General features: G+C 48.4%; 3 protein-coding genes across 3 annotated transcripts in view; 2 read left to right on the forward strand and 1 right to left on the reverse strand.

Annotated features, from left to right (window-relative positions):
- mmel1 (membrane metallo-endopeptidase-like 1) overlaps positions 1 to 3,457 on the forward strand; it is a 14,115-nt gene extending 10,658 nt beyond the window's left edge. Inside the window, exons 19-22 of the mRNA XM_036531630.1 lie at positions 1,511 to 1,576; positions 1,709 to 1,804; positions 2,411 to 2,487; positions 2,634 to 3,457. Of these exons, the coding sequence (XP_036387523.1) occupies positions 1,511 to 1,576; positions 1,709 to 1,804; positions 2,411 to 2,487; positions 2,634 to 2,733 (339 nt within the window). The 3' untranslated portion in view covers positions 2,734 to 3,457. The remainder of the gene's footprint in view (positions 1 to 1,510; positions 1,577 to 1,708; positions 1,805 to 2,410; positions 2,488 to 2,633) is intronic.
- Positions 3,458 to 7,677: 4,220 nt separating this feature from the next.
- On the reverse strand, positions 7,678 to 14,525 carry prxl2b (peroxiredoxin like 2B). The gene is made up of 7 exons (XM_036531623.1): positions 14,390 to 14,525; positions 13,625 to 13,829; positions 13,058 to 13,109; positions 12,150 to 12,213; positions 11,720 to 11,795; positions 11,318 to 11,436; positions 7,678 to 7,790 (listed from the first exon to the last, which is right to left on the reverse strand). The coding sequence occupies exons 1-7, from the start codon at positions 14,450 to 14,452 to the stop codon at positions 7,764 to 7,766; spliced, it is 606 nt and encodes a 201-aa protein (XP_036387516.1). The 5' UTR covers positions 14,453 to 14,525; the 3' UTR covers positions 7,678 to 7,763.
- A 945-nt stretch (positions 14,526 to 15,470) lies between these two features.
- slc45a1 (solute carrier family 45 member 1) overlaps positions 15,471 to 20,000 on the forward strand; it is a 7,124-nt gene continuing 2,594 nt past the window's right edge. Inside the window, exons 1-6 of the mRNA XM_036531601.1 lie at positions 15,471 to 15,613; positions 16,417 to 16,867; positions 17,336 to 17,428; positions 17,583 to 17,807; positions 17,911 to 18,668; positions 19,843 to 19,996. Coding sequence (XP_036387494.1) covers positions 16,447 to 16,867; positions 17,336 to 17,428; positions 17,583 to 17,807; positions 17,911 to 18,668; positions 19,843 to 19,996 — 1,651 coding nt within the window. The 5' untranslated portion in view covers positions 15,471 to 15,613; positions 16,417 to 16,446. The remainder of the gene's footprint in view (positions 15,614 to 16,416; positions 16,868 to 17,335; positions 17,429 to 17,582; positions 17,808 to 17,910; positions 18,669 to 19,842; positions 19,997 to 20,000) is intronic.

Genomic DNA, 20,000 nt, shown 5'->3' on the forward strand with positions numbered 1-20,000 from the left:
GGGAGAGCTGAGCCGGTGTCACAGTGTGGAGAGGGAGGGAGAGCTGAGCCGGTGTCACAGTGTGGAGAGGGAGGGAGAGCTGAGCCGGTGCCACAGCTGAGCCGGTGCCACAGTGTGGAGAGGGAGGGAGAGCTGAGCCGGTGCCACAGTGTGGAGAGGGAGGGAGAGCTGAGCCGGTGTCACAGTGTGGAGAGGGAGGGAGAGCTGAGCCGGTGCCACAGTGTGGAGAGGGAGGGAGAGCTGAGCCGGTGCCACAGTGTGGAGAGGGAGGGAGAGCTGAGCCGGTGTCACAGTGTGGAGAGGGAGGGAGAGCTGAGCCGGTGCCACAGCTGAGCCGGTGCCACAGTGTGGAGAGGGAGGGAGAGCTGAGCCGGTGCCACAGTGTGGAGAGGGAGGGAGAGCTGAGCCGGTGTCACAGTGTGGAGAGGGAGGGAGAGCTGAGCCGGTGTCACAGTGTGGAGAGGGAGGGAGAGCTGAGCCGGTGTCACAGTGTGGAGAGGGAGGGAGAGCTGAGCCGGTGTCACAGTGTGGAGAGGGAGGGAGAGCTGAGCCGGTGCCACAGTGTGGAGAGGGAGGGAGAGCTGAGCCGGTGTCACAGTGTGGAGAGGGAGGGAGAGCTGAGCCGGTGCCACAGCTGAGCCGGTGCCACAGTGTGGAGAGGGAGGGAGAGCTGAGCCGGTGCCACAGTGTGGAGAGGGAGGGAGAGCTGAGCCGGTGTCACAGTGTGGAGAGGGAGGGAGAGCTGAGCCGGTGTCACAGTGTGGAGAGGGAGGGAGAGCTGAGCCGGTGCCACAGTGTGGAGAGGGAGGGAGAGCTGAGCCGGTGCCACAGCTGAGCCGGTGCCACAGTGTGGAGAGGGAGGGAGAGCTGAGCCGGTGTCACAGTGTGGAGAGGGAGGGAGAGCTGAGCCGGTGCCACAGTGTGGAGAGGGAGGGAGAGCAGTCAATGAGTGTAGTTAATACAGAGGGTGAATGAGTATAGTATATATGGAAATGGATGAGTATGTTTGGTATGTGAGTTAGTATGGTCTATGTGGAAATGGGTGAGTGTATTCAGTATGAATGTGAGTGCAGTCTGTAAGGCCGGTGACTATAGCCAGTATACAAAGTGGATGTGTGGAGTCGACATGGAAAGCAGTCATGGCAGGTAAACGGACCTGAGTAAATTCACTAATGATCATGATTCATGCTCCTAAAAACTACATGGTGTAAGGGAGGCAGTATAGCATAGTTTTAAGGAGCGGGATTCGTGAACAAAAGGTTGCTGGTTTGATTCCCTGCTGAGGCACAGCTGTTGTACCCTTGGGCAAGGTACTTAACCCAGACTTGCCTCAGTAAATATCCAGCTGTATAATGTGTATTTATAATATAAATATCCAAGTGGATAACATGAGAATAATGTACTAATGTAATGTGATGAGTGCTGCAGTTTGATTGAGAGTGTGTGGTTACTTCAGGAGTGGGTTTATACACTGAGACTGATCCATGCTGTCATTCTCTGTGACCTGCAGGTCAGTGGCATCAGGACATTGGGTGAAAACATTGCCGACAACGGAGGGATCCGGCAAGCCTACAAGGTCAGGAGAGGTCACAGCATTATATTAGCACGCTTAAGCCTGGTACCATCAGTGTGTTGAGATTAACTCCTGTGTGTGTGTGTGTGTGTGTGTGTGTGTGCGCGTGTGTGTGTGTGTGTGTGTCTCTGCCAGGCGTACCTGAAGTGGGTGGAAAAAAATGGGGAGGACCCTGCTTTACCTGGCTTGGACCTCAATCACAAACAGCTTTTCTTCCTGAACTTTGCCCAGGTGAGAGAGGGGTGGGGAGAGAGGGAGGGAGGAGATGTACCATTACACCAGAAAGAGGGACAGTGGCGGGAGAGTGGAGTCAGTGCAGCCCTGATCACTGAGCTCTGAACTCACTTTCATATGAAATGGATGATTGGCTGTCAGGAATCAAATAAATAATAATAAATAACAAAGCCTTGAATGCAGCATCAAAAGCATTCTGGCTACTGGCTGTCGTGCAATCCTGTAAGTCTGAGGGCTTGTGTTATTGTTAGTGCCCAAGTGTATTTACTGAGATTAGCCTGTTGTTGTACTGGGGCCCTCTTCAGGGAAAACAGGGAGACATTTCCAACACTTAAAGTGAGTCAAGGAGTGAACAAAGTGGAGGTTTGAAATGCAGCTTGAGATTAGCTGTAAAGCGTTCAGTGCAATGTTCGGCATGTTGTAACGATTAAAGCTTTGCCAGGACTCAAACCGCGATCTCACGCAACACTGAGGAGTCTGGACTCCTTTGAGAGGTGGCTGGTGACATCACACAGGCATGGCTGTGCCTTGTTTTTCATTCTTTCACAAAATGTTACTGTTACTCAGTGATGCTGAATTTCTCTGGTCAAATCCTTCCCTCAGGTCTGGTGTGGCTCCTACCGGCCTGAGTATGCCAGCCAGGCCATCAAGACAGATTCACACAGCCCCCTGGAGTTCAGGTAGGGTACTACAGCTAAAGAGTATCATACTTTCACTGGCTTCCAAAAGGACTCCCTTTGGTAAACCCCTGAAGAAATGGAAATGGGACATGGAAGTACCTTGTTAAAACCTGTAATGTGTTACTCAACATTCTCTCTTGCCCCAGGGTGATGGGTTCCCTGCAGAACTTTGAAGCATTCTCCGAGGTGTTTCACTGTAAACCCGGCAGTCCCATGAACCCCAAGGTGAAATGCAGGGTGTGGTAGCCACGGCAACCTCCCCTCCATAGCTGATCATTTTTCGCGGATTGGACCAGTGGCCGGGTGGCGGCATCCCTGACCACCATCTTGAGATCACACCACTGGGGCAGCCAATCACAGCGCATGGTGGGCATGGTATGGATTATTATAGGACTACGGAACTCTCACTGTCTGAACACTAAGCGTAAAGACTCATTTCCGAAGGCTAAAGGTAGCATTATGCTGCCATTTAGCATGGACCCTCATCTGGTGCTCTCAGCAAAGGGGAAGGGGGGAGGAACAGCAGATGTGCAATCTGTTTGCCTCCCGCTCTTGAGGTGCGGGGTGTTGCTGTTCTTGTTTACGAGTGAGCTTGCACAAACAGCTGCATCGGAGCGCTAAGGGCACTGCAGGCGGGGGCTTCCCTGCTGGAGCCATTATGAGGAGAGAGAACAGCGTCTGCTGGCTTCCGCCGCCTCCTCAGACCCTGTGGCGTGTTGCCTGCTCTGGCAACACTGCCCCCTGCTGGTCAGACGGAGAGGTAACGGCACTCCTGTGGTGAGAGAGGCTCGGAGGCCCACAGGGGCTGTGTGCTGTCACAAACCCACATTCATTTTCTGTCTTTATGCAGCCTGCGGGAGTTTCGCTGAGAGAGGACGTTTAACAGCCTCTCTGTGTTCACAAAAACACTGCAGTGAGGAAAGAAATGGAAAAGAAAGCAAGCCAGCCCTCCTCTTTCTACAAGGCCAATTTATCACACCAACTTCAGTAATCTGATTTACATCCTGTGACTGTATGACTTTAAAGATCAGCTTTAATCTTTATCCTGAGAGTTTTCTGTACATTTTGACTTCAGACTTTGGAGTTTTTTGTTTGAACTATTTCATATATAGTGATTGTATTATCATTAAAATCATGTAAAATCATATTATTGTAAACTTATTATAAATTGACTTAAGCATTAAGTCGGTAAGCATTTAATATGGTTTTTCCATTCAAAGTGTGGCTTTCCAAACATCATCTTATTTAAACACCGTTGATTTAATATGTGTAGAATTGGCTCAGTTGAGCTTCTTGTTTCTTTTTTGTACTGTATTTATCATTCAATATAAATGCATTTATTAGCTATGAAATATAGTGGTCTCTATGAATTTCCATGACTCAAAGGACAGTGCCTTCAGATACAGAGACATGAAGACTAACGTATGAATTTGCATGAACTGACACTTACCAAAGTGAAAGGTGGTCGTAACGTCCTGGCTGTAATTTCCTGCACAGTATTCCACAGTGTTGTCTGCCAGACACATTAGGCTGCCGCGCAGACAGGGAGTTACAGTAAGATCATTGGCCTGAGTGTGATTTGCATGGCCCTGCAGAGCTACAGCGGTGTCAGATCTGAGAGCGGCCGCGCACAGCCTGGCCCTGCTCCACCCAGACCGGCACAAGGAGAGCTGCTTTGTTTTTTCCTGTGTCACTGAATGCTGCCGCTATTCTCTCCCTCTCACATGTCTTTCACATTAATGGCTGATTTTCACAGGATTAATAAACATACAGTCCCATTTCTCTGAAGTCACTGCTTTTTTCTTTCTGTAGTATTACCCACTTTAGTGGGATTCTTGCTTTGCTGTTTGGCCGTAACTAGTTAGGAACCCGCTTAGCGGCCTCCCAGGTATGTGCACGGACGTGTCCAACAATTGCATGGATACCTGATTCTGGTGTTGAGGCGCAAGTACAGCTATTGGACTCTTGATCTTTTTATTCTCAGCATAATGAGACTCAGAGAGGACTTGGCTGAAGTTTTCAATTTTTTTTAATGGTGCTGAGGAAGTTCATTACAGAAGCTTTTTTCAAGCTGCATAGGTAGGAAAACTGAGGGTGTATATATGGAAATTCGTTTGGACTCGTAGTGGAAGCAGTGACTTTTCGACCGACTAGGACCAAGCTTTGCACAGTGCTAAATACAGATGTTACACTATAAGCAAAGTGACTAGCCTAGGTCAGCTGTGTGGCTTGTTCATGTCATCAATCATTGTTATTACTGCCTAGTCTGAAACGCCTTGCAACAGAAGCAGAACTCAGTTTAAAAAATCCACAGGAGTCTTGTCTGAGTCTTTTAAAAGGCTGAATGTTCTTTGTCTTTTAAAAGTCTTTGATCCCAGTCCTTCAGTGTCTCAATTCTCATCTGTACACAGTGCCAGAGAACATGGTCCCTGTGAATTAACAGAGGGGTGAAGCGCACTTCAGATGCAGGGCGGTGTGACAGCCAGGAGCGACCGAAAGAGCATTATTGCTCTTTCCTCAGAGTGAGATTCAGACAGAATTACATCCCCCGGCTGGATGCGTTGCCAGGGAGACAGGATGTAGGAGGGCAGCATTAGAGATGAGAGGCTCTGAGATGGTGTTTGAGGAAATGGCCTGTTGTGAAACCCTCACAGATAGACAGGGGTGTGGCATCTCATTACAGCAGCGGTAGCAGGCGAGACCGCCGGCTAGACCTTCATTAAAAATAACGAGTGTAGAATGGGAAGCCGAGCAGGTGGTCTGGAGGGCAGCATCTAACGAGCTGCATCATCAAGCTACAGACAGGAGACAGGCCTGAGAACTCAATAAACATGTTTAAATATGAAATATGGCAAAAATATGCTTCTGCAGGCTGATGAACAGCTCAATGGTGAAGGCACTTGCCTTGAGCGCAAGCTGAGCTCTATGGCCCGGTTTGATCCCAGCATTATCGTCAGCCAGTGACGTCTGGGAGCCCACAGTGGCAGAACAAATTAGCTTTGCTCTGCCGGGGATGGGGGTGGGTAAGTGAGCAGGTGTTGCTCGTTTTACCATTCTCAGTCACCCTGTGACCCAACAGGCATCTGCAACCTGCTCACTGACGTCCGCGGAGTAGCACCTGTCCTCCAATGAGCGAGAAGCAGCCATTGGTTGCAGTGTGTCTGAGGATCGCATTTGCCTTGCCTCAGCGACCCTGCCCCAGTCAAACGAGCCCAATATGCTGCTGCTCGTTTCAGTACAGGGCGGCATAAAGGGGAGGTTTCAGTACAGGGCAGCATAAAGGGGAGGTTTCCTCTCAATGGCTTGTGTATGGCAAAGGGAGGGTTACTGGTACTGGGACCAGTGTGGTCACTATTTAACAGAATAATTCTGGGAAAGAATTATGGGAAACCCATGTTAGCTTCACCCTGCCCTGAAAACACACAGAGAATGATGTTAATAGTAACACTGGAATACAGTGGAACAAACACAGAATTATGTTAATGTTACCCTACACAGAGAACTCTCTGTGAAAAACAATAAAACACCAGAACAGAGGTGAGACGTGGGATTTAGGACCTGGTTACCCTATAAATTTGGACACATGTTCATCACTGTTTCAGAGGCTCTTCTAACCTCTCTCAGACCTCCGATATCCTTTTCATACCCTGTTCCAGGACCTGTAGATAGGAAGGTCTTTGAATGGCCAACAGGCAGCACCCTGACAAAACCAAAAACATGCACACTAAGCATTTGAAAATAGCGGACACATCTATAATTACAGTGAATAGAATGAGAAATAATAATGGTAATAATGACGATTATGACTATTTTTCTTATGATGATGATAATTATGGTGAAGATGATAAGATGGAAGATGAAATACTGGATACACAACAATGTAGCACTGTAATATTTATATTATTTGCTGTTGCTTTGAAAAACAGGTTTTGATCTTTGATATAACCACTAAACCATGTAAAATTATGTGTAATGTGTCAAGTGTCAAAGTGCCTTGACAAATACATACTGACTGTTCTACAGCCACATGCAGTATTTTTTTATTAAAAATATAATTAATAATGGTATTAAAGCAATGCTCTGGTATTAAAACAACTCTTTCATCACATTACATCATTCACCTTTCAGCTGAAATACCTGTTGTCCACCTGTGATAATTGCTGTAAACTGTGTGTGTCACATATGCCAGTCCAGTAAACTTTAATAGCTGGTATAATACAGAACAGAATATCTACATGAAGTAAATTTTACACTCACTGACACTCATGCATATTTGTAATGATAAAAATACACAGACTACACTTATTCAGGAAAGTTCATCCGAACAAATCTTTTAATTAAACACAATTTCCAAATAATTGTCAGTATACAAATTCACAGTATGCTCAGAAAAGACAAAACCAGTTAGAAACAGGCATGCCTTTGGTTTTTCTCAGTGTATAAAACTCTGATTAATATTCCAACGAGACAACATTGCTGACATATATAAATGTAAAATACTAGAATAAGTGCGTTACACAGTGCATGCTGGATTATTTTATCTTCGATGAAAAGCACAGAGGCGGTCATCATTTCTGATTAGGCGGAATGTTCTGCATGTGAAGACAGCGTGGACCGGCCCACAGGAAGGGCACAGCCAGGGGGTAATCACGTTAGCCAGCTGGACGTTTCCTTTCAGGCATTAAATCCGAGCGGCCAGACCAGCGAGACAAACAAGGCCTGAAACTTCCTACCCTCCAGCGATGTTCGCCACGGCAGAAGGGGAGCTATTGTGATATTTACGGCAGGTGATCTAATTTGACCCTGAAAATCTTTTTTTTTCATCACTCACCTTATGTCCCCTGTTTAATACAAAGCTGACTTTGGTTTTGCGCTGTGCACTGTGAACTGCGAGACGAAACTGACAGCGTGTTAACCTTCAGCAGAGACAACATCTTTATCCCATCAACTGTCATTGTTTCAGCGACTCGGTATCAAAGAGTCTGTTTCACTTCACATTTCCACTGTGGCAATGCTGTAGTGCACAGTGACCGATCTGCAGAAAACTGAAAACCTAGATCAGCATTTTTAACCTTCACATCACCAAGAGTTTATATTTATTCCTCATATATAGCAGAACACAAAGCGTTGAAACCAGGGAGTGTTATATAAGAATCACTGTAATGTTTATCGAAGGACGAAATTCTGGAGGTGATGCTTCTTAGCCAGGAAGAGTGTCCAAGCTCCCCAGGCTGCAGCGCCCCCTGTGGCAGGACGCCGAATTACACCCTCAGCCTTCATCTCGTGCACACTTCAGAATCGCACTGGAAGAGAGAAGAAGATAAATATTAATCCACTCCTACAGTGGTGGAGATTTCGGTGGGTGAGTGAGGCTTTGGGTCAGGGTGGATAGCAAGAGGTAACAAGGTAATGAGGTAGCATTGCTGTAGCATCAGTGAGATGATGTCACAGATGATGAGGTCACTGTCCTCAATACCAACAGATATAACCATAGCAATCACACCACTCCCCTCCATCACCCATAACACAGACACAACAATGTAGACATATACTCACACATATGGTGCATACACTCCCTCTCACATGGTATTGATACAGAGGGTACAGTTTAGAATAATGCAGAGATATCCTGTTAAAAGCACCTTGCACTGGCAGACTCACGGTATCTACACATCCACTTCAGTCATACCTCAATTTCAGCCCAGTGTGTGTGTGTATACGTGTGTGTTGGGGGGGCGTGACGGTGCTGTTCTTCATATCTGAGAGAGAACACAGCACATGCCTCCCACAGGATCTGAACTCTTTGAGGGACAGGAAATGGCCGCCTTTAGTGTACGCCACGTCGCCTTCTCAGCGGTGAAGGGGTGGCCGTCCATCCTGTTTTTCACTCACTGCACTGTTCTTCACAGAAAGTGTGTTTTCCAGACCTGACTGCACTGGGCACTGTGCTGGGGGGGGGGGGGGGGGCGACAGAGAATCTGCCTGTAACTGCAGAGAGGTCAGGGCTCAGGGCTCAGGGCTTGGTTCATATCCTGTGTAGGACATTGCTGCTGCCAGTGGAAGTTGGGAGTAATATGAGTGAAGTTTATTTCAGGAGAAAGCAAGTGTTGGACTGCAGATGAAGTTCAGGTAACTGTCTCCACCTGAGCGGTCACCAACATTTGGTATCTTCATGTGCTGCAACTCTAATTAGGAGGGACACGATACGAACGCAATCACACAGTCCTGGGCCAGCCAGCCTCAGCGCCAGCTCATGGGCGTCTGGTGCTACCTCTGCAGTTGGAAAAGGTGGTGGGACACTCACACTGAGGGTTCTGCAGTTCAGGTTTAATCCATTTACTGCAACTGCGTCAGCGAGAACACAGACCTGCTTATGCAACCATTCCAAATTCAATATTCCAATATTCCCTCTGCACCTTATATAGTGTCATCTTAGAGGGAGGAATGTTGCATCTGACCCTGCAAAAGGGTGCATTTAAATCCGCCAGCCAATCACAGGAGGGGTGGCTCCTGGTGCTCTCTCTCATCATCTTCCTCAGGATTATCTGTCCTGGATGAGTATCCTGGCGTACCACCGTCCCAGAGAGTGAGAGAAACACCCCCCACGTGTGCTGGGGGTGCTGGGGGTGGTGTTGGTGGTGGTGAGGGAGTGGGGGTAAGTGTTTGCTTTGTACTATGCTGTATTTTTAAACATTCCCGAGACTCTGAACTCGCGACGGTCTGCTGAACGCCGAAAACAAAATGTCCTGGTGATGTGACGAGAAACCCCCGAGGAGAGGCGAGTGACGCAACCGTGAAAAATGAGTTGTGTGTGACACTCAGAGATCAGGTCAAAGGTCAGCGGGCTCTGCTGGTGACGCAGAGCAGTCAGCGTTTAAAAACCTGTTCGACTTTTCCCAGGGTATCTCTGTCTGCCTGCTGGCTAGGCCTGACAGATCGTACACACACAGCCTGGCCCTGCCTCCACCCAGACTGGCAGAAGGAGAGCGGCTCTGTTTTTCCTGTGTCACTGAATGCTGCCATTATTCTCCCCCTCTCACATGCCTTTCACATTAATGGCTGATTTTCACAGGATTAATAAACATAGAGCCCCTTAGCTGCACTGATACTGCTGTCGCTACCCTGGTTTTTCCATTCTGTGTGATTTCTGTTTTCTGGGTTGGCTGTTTCTACCCTATCAAAGTGGGAATCTATTCAGTGCCCTCAAAGATCTACCCATGGATCCGTTCCAAAGTTGCTATCTAGGAGGCTGCTATCAGAAACCCATTACTGTCATTTAGCATATTTTCTTATCCAGAGTGACTCACATAGATCACAGTTTTATCCATGTACACAACTGGCTGTTTTTACTGAGACAATTATGGGTTGTGTGCCTTGCCCAAGGGAGAACCAGCAACCTTCTGGTTAGGAGCCCTGCTCCTTACCACTGTGCCACTCTACAACCCACTCAGCCACTGGTCCGTCACCGTGGAACCGTTCTCCTTCGACTTCTCTCCTTTCCCAAGCTCAGTAATGGGTAAAGGTGGCACCAGGCTCACAGGTGGGGACGGAGGGGTGGAGAGCTAGGGCAGGTAACCACACCAGATCCAATGCTGCAGAGAGGGGGTTCCGCCGCATCGCCTCCCTAAGTGCACATCCCTAAAGTGTGGTAATCAGAGAGCGAGGGCCACATCACCCTGTCAGAAAGGGCTGATAAGAGTACGGAGCAGGCCGTCCCACAGACAGACAGTTTATGGGAAAACTCCAGATCTGCAGAGGTGCCTCCTCGGAAGAGATCAGGACACGCATCTGCGATGCTCGGAGCGATGCGTCATCACCACGGCAACACCGCGGGGCTGCAGGTGTCAGACACAGCCTCCTCTGTGCTTCAGCCCTGTTCTACGGCTCCCCACAGAGGTCAAAAAGGGACAGAGCCACACGAGGACAGGCTGGGAGGCCGTGAGCCGGCGGCGCTGGGCTTGTGACACCACTGCTGCTGCTCCGCGCTGAGCCCTCCTCCAGCAGGGTGAGCAGCCGCTCCAGGGGGATCTCCAACAGACTCAACGGACAGAAACATCCAGCTAGCTACCCACACTTTCCTTCCCACTCTTCTCACATTATCACACATTACTGCTGTGTTACTCCTTATTTGTTGTGTTTCATATCCAGCCAGGGCAAAGCATTTGTAACCCACTGTATCACATGCTGAGAAGGCAGGAACTCCATCTGCAAAGCTATGGGACTGTGGGGCAAATCCCATACCTACAGAGTACTAAAACCAAATCCTTTTTTTGAGTTTTCTACAGAAATAGCCACTGTATCCCTGAGATCTGAGTCTCTACTTCTGTGGCTCCTCACCACATTTAACTAACGAATTAGCTAAAGCGGGGATACAGGAGAGGGCAGAATTTTGGAAATTAATTACTGAGTCTTTTGCCATTTTGCAATAAGATGCCAGTACCTAGCTAGCTGGCTAATGTTAGGGGGTTCTGAACATTGAACGCATCATGAATCAATAACATTAGTTACTAAGCTAGTAGCTACTAGTTTGTGAAGCTGGACTGCTTCAATACTAAGTGACAAATACTGTTGTTTTCTAGTAATGTATTGTTACCTTGGAGAACGTCACTATTTTCCTACTATTGAAATAAATATCATAGCCAAGGATGTTGCAAGCCAATTAACTTGGTAGTACAATGCAAACAAAATATGTCTTGCTTGCTAATAATTGATCGTGATCTTAGTATGTAAGCTAGTCTCTATTAAAGAGTTAACATTTTGTGACTAAAGCCATTTTGTTACAGATTTTCATGGTCATCCTGTAGTCTGCCTCAGCTGTGCTTTCTCTTACCTGTGGTCTCTCTCCTGACTGTGCCTTGGAGGTGATGCCCAGGGCCTTAACGATGTCCTCCAGGGGCACGAAGTCCCCAGGGGAGTCCTGGACAAAGTGCAGCAGGACCGTCTCCCCACCTGTGCAGCGCAATACAAGAAGATGCACTGCTGTGTGGGTGCACGTTACACATATCACAGTGACCTGGTGAACAACCCATGTATTACTCTTCGGGGGTCAAAATGACACATTTGTTCTTTTTACACCAGTGTCACAGTCACACTCTCGTTTGTGGTAATGCCATCTACTCCTGTTGTTCCTGACAGTTCCCATTTTTAACAGTGGGGTATTACACAAATGGGATGAAGATGTAGTACCATGCTGCCCTCTGGTGGTGAGGCTGGGGCAGTGTCTGTAGCTCACCTTTGGCTACGATGAGCATCCCACCACTCTGCAGGAGATCTCCACTGAAGTTCCCCTGAATCCCCTGTGCGTTTGCCTGAAAAACGCATACACACACACACACATTAACACACACACACACATTAACACACACACACACACACACACACACACACACATTAACACACACAAACACATGTACCCAATCATGATTTTTTTCAAAAGTGTTTCTACTGTTGCTAAGTAAATAGCTTAAGCAAAGGATGTGCTCAACTGACTGTCATGATAACTTATCATAGGTCTCTATTCTAGACATCAGACTTATTTTTTCACCCCTTAAGTGCATACCCAGGGTAAACCCACTGAGTTGAGCCTGACCAAACAGAGAGCGTAACCGTGATGTTCATTTCACAGATTGTCTCAGTAACCTGTGTTACATTAGCCAGGTTACCTTGGTGACTATGTCTCGAACCTTCTTCCCCAGGGCAGCAGGAACCACGCTCAGGACAGTGTATCTGTAACAGACACACGTCTCAGTGAGGGTTCATACCGCATCCCGACTCTCATTATCACTGTTGAGACACCTATGAGAGTGTCCCAAACCAGAATAAGGAAAACTCAACTGCCCTCCACTGGCCCCGTTAACCATGTGTACATGCATAGACCTCAGGTTCTGATATCCCAGGTCAGTTATCTGAGGGTGCATGTCTGTCCCAGACTGTCTAGGAGAGTTCCATTTAACCCCAGAGGGACTGAACAGTTTCCTCTGTCAGCCAAATATACCACTGTAGGTACTGAATGCATGAACAGTGTATGTACATTTTCACCAGCATGCAAACTGTGATTACATCATCATCTGAAGCTGTGCGTGGCATCGGCAACAACGTGAATCTAGCAAACTGATTATAGTTGCTGACAATGTAGCATGTAAACTGTTACATGGCAAAAGCTGGAAGACTATAACATAATCAGAGTGGGTGTCTCATATTAAAGTAATGTTTTACTCCATTCAGGGTAGTCAGATGCTGAGTTTTCTGCATGTAACACAGCTTCCTTTGGATTAATGTGTTGCCGCGTGTAGAGACATGTGCAGGAAGACTCCAGTTTTCCTATAAGTACAGTGTTAAAAATCACTTTCAGATGAACTTTTATCTACTGATAAACAGCTTGGTCCAAAGCAACATTAATAGTTAATTTTTAAATGTCATAGACTTGCCTACTATAATATCATACATATGCAGTAAATATGTCTGAGGATAGTTCACTTCAATATTGAGGGATTGTTATTGACTTTGCAGTGTTTATGTGAATAGTGTCCCCCCTTAGCGGTGTACAGGTGAGGCATACGCTTCTGCTCACCTTTTGAAGCCCAGGTCCTTGTAGCTCTGCTTCTTCTCATCAATATAAAGCTCTATAACAACAGAGAGGAAAGCCTGGTGTTAGCCACCTCTGGCGGGCCTCATCTGTTTGTGCCCGAATCAGTGAACTTTAATGAAAAAAGATACCTCCAGCTTTATCCAATCAGAGAGCCTGCAGAAGGTCATGTGAGGTCAGCTGTGGGTGGCTAATGGTTGAAACAACCATTAAGTTACCCAGGTTACTAAGCACACACTGTGTCACTCTTTCTGTCTTACTTTTGCACTGTGGACCCTTACATCCTGTCACACCCTCTTCTACACAGGATTGTGTAACAGTAACACAGGAGACTGAAAACAATCCATAATCACTGATCTGCAATCTCACACACAGGGTTTATTGCACGATCCAACGGAGTGCTTTTGAACATTTTGTAATTTTTTAGCACAAGGTGTGTTTTGATAACTCATGTTAAGAAGACCAACACACTTTCTAATATTAAGCAGTATTTGTGTTATATAAATGCAAGTCCACGCGTGAATATCTTTCCCATTCTTGAAAGTTACTCGCCTCCCTTAAAGAATCCCCCGTCGAGGAACTCCTTCAGCCCCGTCTCCTCCGGACCGATCCCGACCAGCCCCACGCCGCTCTCACTCAGGTCGTCTTTCAGCTTGCTGAGTTCCGCCGCGGTCCAACGGCACACCTGGCAGCCGAACCTGCGCAGAAAGAAGAGCACCACCGCCCGATCCTGCCAGAGAGACCTCAGCTCCACGCTCTGCCGGAAAGACAGACAGACAGACAGACACAGAGCATGACCCTCGTCAGGACATCTTCATCGCCGGGCAGACGTGACACCTGCCTCCTTGGCGTGATGTCATTTCTCTCTGCGTGAACCCGGCGGTTCGCAGGGCGTTGTACAACTGCTCTCACACCGACTGCAATTACAGAACACCCACAGGGGGCTATTATGCCCCGCACCTTGGGAGACTATTTTAAAATTAAGAGTCTAACTAGCGCGCAAATTGAGGGTTACAGGTAACGGAGTGCAACTACACTGGAAATAAGAATACGAAATTCTGCTTATGTTAAAAGCATTGCGTTCTACCAGTCATGAAAACGTAAGACTGCACGAATTTCACATTCTGTAATTCTCTCAAGACCTTTCCTTCCGACCATCTGTGATAGCGCAGAGTTAGACACATGCCAAATTCCGTTTTAGTCACATGTATTTCTTGCCAGATATGCAGCAACTGTACTTTAAGTCAGATCAACCCATTCAATCTCACACCAAACTCAGCACGTTTCGGTAATAAAATTTCAGAGCTCCTGGCATACCTCTCCAGATGTAGCATTTCTCAACAAGTTAAGCCCCACTTTAGCCAGATCCACAGCGGTCATTCTGTAGTAATGTTTTAGATTTGTGAATTTTAAAAATAATTGGGAAAAACAATAAACCCTCACAAGTTTTTGTAACGACAGAACTGATATAACGTCACCTTACACAATTCTGCAACGGTCCAATCACGACGTTCGTGTCCGAGTAAACTCACCAATCAGAGAGTAGTGTGGGCGGTCTCGCTGCGGAGGGTGTGGCCGTGGGCGGGTTTCATTGCATAAACCCGAGGCTCGGGTTGCGTAAAGACAGGCGTGCCAAGATAAGAGGTCAATATAGCAACCTGCTGCACACTTTCGTTGTTAAGGCGTTTTATAATAATCAACCACGCTCTGTCTAGATGCCTGGAGGATGGCTGAGCTTCACAATTAGCCAATAGACTATTATAAAGCATGTCAACTCCATAAATTGTAGTTATATTATCTCTGTTGTTTTATCCACTGAGTGAATTCTGTAGTGTAAAATTTCAAAAAGCCTTTTTTTTCTTACTCGATTTTGCTGGTATAGATATATAGAAATATATAGCCATAGAATCAGCTTGCTGAGCATCCCAATTCGGCTAATGACACCTCGCTAAATAACAATGATAGGTACTATCATTAAAAACTCAAGCTAGCCAGCTATAATAACAACATTTTACCATAGCTGACTAGCAGCAAGACAGCAATCTTCAGTCGGTTCCCATCAGCTACCTCTTTAAAAACGACTGTGGATAACTGCGTCTATTTATTAACAAACATGGATTTGGAAATATACATAGTTTTGCCATTACCGGTGTTTAAGTTCACTGATTTTCAAAAGAAATAAGGTAGTCATGGTTACAAAAAGGAGGAAAGCTCAGCAAGCTGGATGCAGTGAGCACGCGCGGCTGGGCGAGACGTTCGGCGCGCGGTAAGGCTCGAGCGGTGCTGATGTTGCAGGGCTGCCCGTGAGCGCGAGAGAAGGAGGGACTGCGTGACGTCACTGCCGAGACACGGTAAGACTGGGAGGGAGGGAGGGAGGGAGGATACGGGGAAAGGCGCAGGGACAGAGAAATGACTGCATCAAAGACACGGGGAGAAAAATATTCATCTAAAATGCGTTTGAAAAAATAAAAAAACACAACGTAAGAAATACAAATTTATCCCAAGATTATGCAGTAATACATGAACAGAACCCCTGAAAAGGTAATTGTCTTTCATGTTTCCATTTGCACGCATTGTCCTGTTTAAGAACAGAGCAGCCTATTCGATTGTATGATCTTCACCTAGCAGAACAAAATGACAAGTCACTGAGGTTTCCACGGCCTGTAGCCACAAATACTATACGTTGTTAGAAAATACCACATTAGCATAACCAAACATCTGTTCTGGTCATAAGAAAGACTGGAATATGTGGCTTCATGAAATATGCAGATGTAACTGTTTTATAAATAAATACACTTGTGATACATGGTGAATTCTTCGCTTAAGGCTGTGGTCCTGAATTTTCAATGATCATTTTCCAATGGTCGATCAATGTACCGTCATCACGCGGCTGAGATGAACACGATCACAGCCCTTTTGGAGCATGAGGTAAACGCTGCATGTAAAACTGCTGGTCTCAGCGCGACGGAGCACATGGCGTTTTTGCATACCTCTTCACGAGCCGGGAAACCAGGACATCAGTGCGGGAGCTGAGGCGTCACGTTAGCGTTGCCTCTGAATGGGGTGCGGCGATGGCCGCCTTTGTTATCGGTGAAATTGAATTAAATTATGTAAATGTATGTTCCCATCTGTTAGTGAGCGCGTGTATACGGAAACCAGACAGACTCTTATCCGTATGTGTAACGTTAATTAAGCACAATTTCACATTGCCTTCAGCAAGCTTGCAGTGAAAATTCAGGTCAAAGTGAAAGTTTTTTATCCCTTTCTCTCCTGTTCATAGATGCCGTTTTTGTGGGTTTGTGACAGATGTAGCTCTTGACGGAATTGATGCGTGTCTCTTTCAGTGTGCGTGGAATAAAAGCAGGTAGAGAATAATGTCATCCCAGGGAATGGCCACCCCAAGCGACCCCCTCCTGACCAGCCCCGGAGGGGGGGTTAGCGCAGCCCAGGATGGCACCTGGAGAGGGTCGCTACCCAAGACCTCCAGCTTCCCATCCTCCACCACTCGCCACCTCAGCCACCGTGCCAACAACTTCCAGAGGCACCCCAAGCGCCGGAAGCTGATCCGGCCGTCCCCTCCGCCGCCCCCCAACACCCCCTGCCCCCTGGAGCAGCTGGACCTGACCGAGCTGCCCCCCCGACGCTCCTTTGCCGAGCTGCTGTTCAACGGCTGCATCCTGTTCGGCATTGAGTTCAGCTACGCCATGGAGACGGCCTACGTCACCCCCGTCCTGCTGCAGATGGGTCTGCCTGACCAATTCTACAGCCTCGTGTGGTTCATCAGCCCCATTCTAGGTAACCAGGGGTACTTCCTGTGTGGGAGGGGGGCACGGGGCATTTCCTGTGTGTGTGTGTGAGGGGGGTACTTCCTGTGTGGGAGGGGGCAGGTGCTGGACAGGGTGGGGTTGATGCTCACAGTTAACATGAACGGAAATGGGAGCATTTAGTGGAATCAGATTTTTAGGCAGGGAAATTTCATTAAAAAGTATTTTTTAGATTTGTTTTTTGATATGGGTGCAATAGATAAGGATTAACTGGGTAATTAATTAACAAGATAATTAGGTCTGGAAAGAACTCCACTGAGCTATGGTGCAGCTGGTCCGGCTGATACCACTCAGAAATATTGTTGCAAGAAAACTACTGACACTTTAAAGAATATCAGCAGTTTTTGCCTGGAGAGTTTTTCCCTCTCAATCTTATTTCTGTCCTGGCATACTGAGCGTCTGTATCTCTGGTCTGCTTGTCTGTTTCTCTGTACTGCAGGGTTCCTGGTCCAGCCTGTCCTTGGAGCCTGGAGTGATCGCTGTACCTCCCGGTTTGGTCGGCGGCGCCCTTTCATCCTGGCTCTTGCCATTGGTAAGGAATATTCAGCCGGTCTGCCATTGGCTAGCACCACCTTTCTCCTCCTCTGATTGGTAATGAAGTTCAGGGGAACTTGTCAACCTGCCACGCGACTGTCCTTCAGTGAGACAGCATTGAACAGGGTGTTTTTTTGAATGCCTGTGTGCAGGAGCTTTGTTTGGACTGACCCTGGTGCTGAATGGGCGAGACATCGGGGCCACGCTGGCGGACACCGCAACCAATCACAAGTGGGGGATCGTGCTGACGGTGTGCGGGGTGGTGCTAATGGACTTCAGCGCTGATTCGGCAGACAATCCCAGCCACGCCTACATGATGGACGTGTGCAGCCCCGAGGATCAGGACCGGGGGCTGAACATACACGCCCTCCTGGCAGGTCAGATGGCCGCGCTAACGGGGGTGATCAGAGGAAGAGCATCACAGGGGGGCTCCCCTGCAGCGGGGGGGCTGACCGTTCTGTTTCTCATCTCCCACTGCAGGGCTGGGCGGCGGCTTCGGCTACATCGTGGGCGGAATCAACTGGGACCACACCGAGTTCGGGAGGGCGGTGGGGGGTCAGCTGAGGGTCATCTACCTGTTCACCAGCATCACCCTCATCGTTGCCACGGCGATGACCCTCACCAGCATCCCCGAGCGCCCCCTGACACAGGCGCAGCCCCCGAAGAGCTCCAGGAGCACCCTGAAGAGCCCCAGCCTCCCGCTCCCGCCCTCGCCCCCGGCAGCGCTCGGAGGCCCCGGGGACGAGGAGGAGGAGGAGGAAGAGGGAGGCCCCCAGAGCTACCAGTGCTACGAGCCTCGGCCCTGCCAGCCGGACCTGCTGGCGCACACCTCCAGCGCAGGTGCGAGGCTCTACGCCGGCCTGACCAGCCCCATCTCCCCCCTCAGCCCCCTCACCCCCAAATACGGCAGCTTCATCAGCCGGGACAGCTCCCTCACTGGCATCAACGAGTTCGCCTCCTCCCTCGGGACATCCTACATCGACAGCGTGCTCATCGACTGCTACACGGGGCAGCAGACCCCCCAGCCCCTCGACCCAGACGCAGCAGCCCCGCCCCTGCCACCAGGAGACACCCCGCCCCCGCAGGGCCTCCCCCAGGCCAGCGTGGGGTCGGTGGGGAGCGGGACCCCTGGCATCCTGAAGCGCCCACAGAGCCTGGCCCTCATGGAGGACCCTCTGGCAACCGCTGCTGTGGGGACGGAGAATGGCCGCAGGCGGACAGTCACCTTCAGCCAGCAGGTGAGTGCGGAGCCCCTTCCACACACAGCAGAGCCCCTCTTACATGAAGCACAACTCCTCCCACACACAGCAGAGCCCCTCCCACACACAGCAGAACCCCTCTTACATGAAGCACAACTCCTCCCACACATAGCAGAACCACTCCCACATGAAGAACAACTCCTCCCACAGACAACAAAGCCCCTCCAACTTACAACAGAGCCCCTCCCACACACAGCAGAGCGCCTCCCACAGACAGCAGAGCCCCTCCCACAGACAGCAGAGCGCCTCCCACATACAGCAGAGCCTGCTCACTTCCTTCCTGTGCTGTGAGAGAGCAGAGAGCTCTCTGTATGTCTTCAATGCACACCAGCAACTGGAATTTTTTGCTGTTTGTTTTTCTTTCTGTCTTAGCCATACTTTTCACAGGGCTCTCAGACAGAAGAGTTCCATGAATTTCAGACCACTTATAAATTGCTGCTTAAGCACTTAAAAGTTTTTCAATTCACGAATGTATGTCCTAATTATGTTTTCTAAACAGCAGGCTTACAACAATCTGAAAAAATGTATTCAATAAAATTTTAATATTTTGATATTACATAAAATGCTGCCCATCATATTTGGCCAAAGCAAAGCAAGAGAAAGCAATCTTTTCAGAATGGGTTGTATTTTTGAGACAATTCCATTTAAACGTTGACAGTTGCATTTAAACTTTTGAATATTAAAAATGTTTTGTTTGGCGGGCTCCTAAGTAGCCCAGCGGTTAAGGTGCTTGCTTTGTGTGCAAGCTGAGCTGTACAGCTTTGATCCCAGCCATGTCGTCAGCCTACAATGACTGAGACCTCACAAGTTGGCTTTGTTCTGCGCGGCACCAGCAGGTTGCTCTGATGACGTCAGTGAAGCCACACGCAGCCTCCAGCCTCTGGTGCACTGGGACTTGTGTACAAAGTGGTTGTGATTGGTGTGAGTGTGCAGAAGGATTGCACGTACGACACCCCATCACTCCTGCATGAACGCACCGGTTGTGGCAAAGAGACAAGTGTAGTATATCCAGCTGGCGACTCAAAAAGGGCAACATAAAAAAAGCATTAAAAATGTTTTGCTTAGAAAACTGAGGCTCCATACAGACTCAGGACGTTACTTAGTCCAGTGTCTTTGTCTGAATAGGATTGGCTGACTCTGTCTCATCTGGCAGGTGGCTAACATACTGCTGAACGGCATCCGCTACGACAGTCACCTGAGTGACAGCACGGACACAGCAGACACACAGCTCTCCATGAAGCTGCTCTGCATCGCCATCTACAGGATGCCACCGTCACTGCGCAGCCTGTGCACCAACCACTTCCTGGGTGA

The sequence above is a fragment of the Megalops cyprinoides genome, chromosome 6 (assembly GCF_013368585.1).
Source record: "Megalops cyprinoides isolate fMegCyp1 chromosome 6, fMegCyp1.pri, whole genome shotgun sequence".
NCBI classification, from domain to species: domain Eukaryota; kingdom Metazoa; phylum Chordata; class Actinopteri; order Elopiformes; family Megalopidae; genus Megalops; species Megalops cyprinoides.

Bases quoted from the DNA above. Each gene is read 5' to 3' on its own strand.
- prxl2b (XM_036531623.1), bottom strand. From the start codon at position 14,452: ATGACCGCTGTGGATCTGGCTAAAGTGGGGCTTAACTTGTTGAGAAAT. The intron at 13,110-13,624 runs GCGAGTAACTTT...CTGTTGTTATAG, and splicing joins CGGGGGATTCTTTAAGGGAG to AGCTTTATATTGATGAGAAG. The intron at 11,437-11,719 runs GTGAGCTACAGA...TGCGCTGCACAG, and splicing joins GATGCTCATCGTAGCCAAAG to GTGGGGAGACGGTCCTGCTG.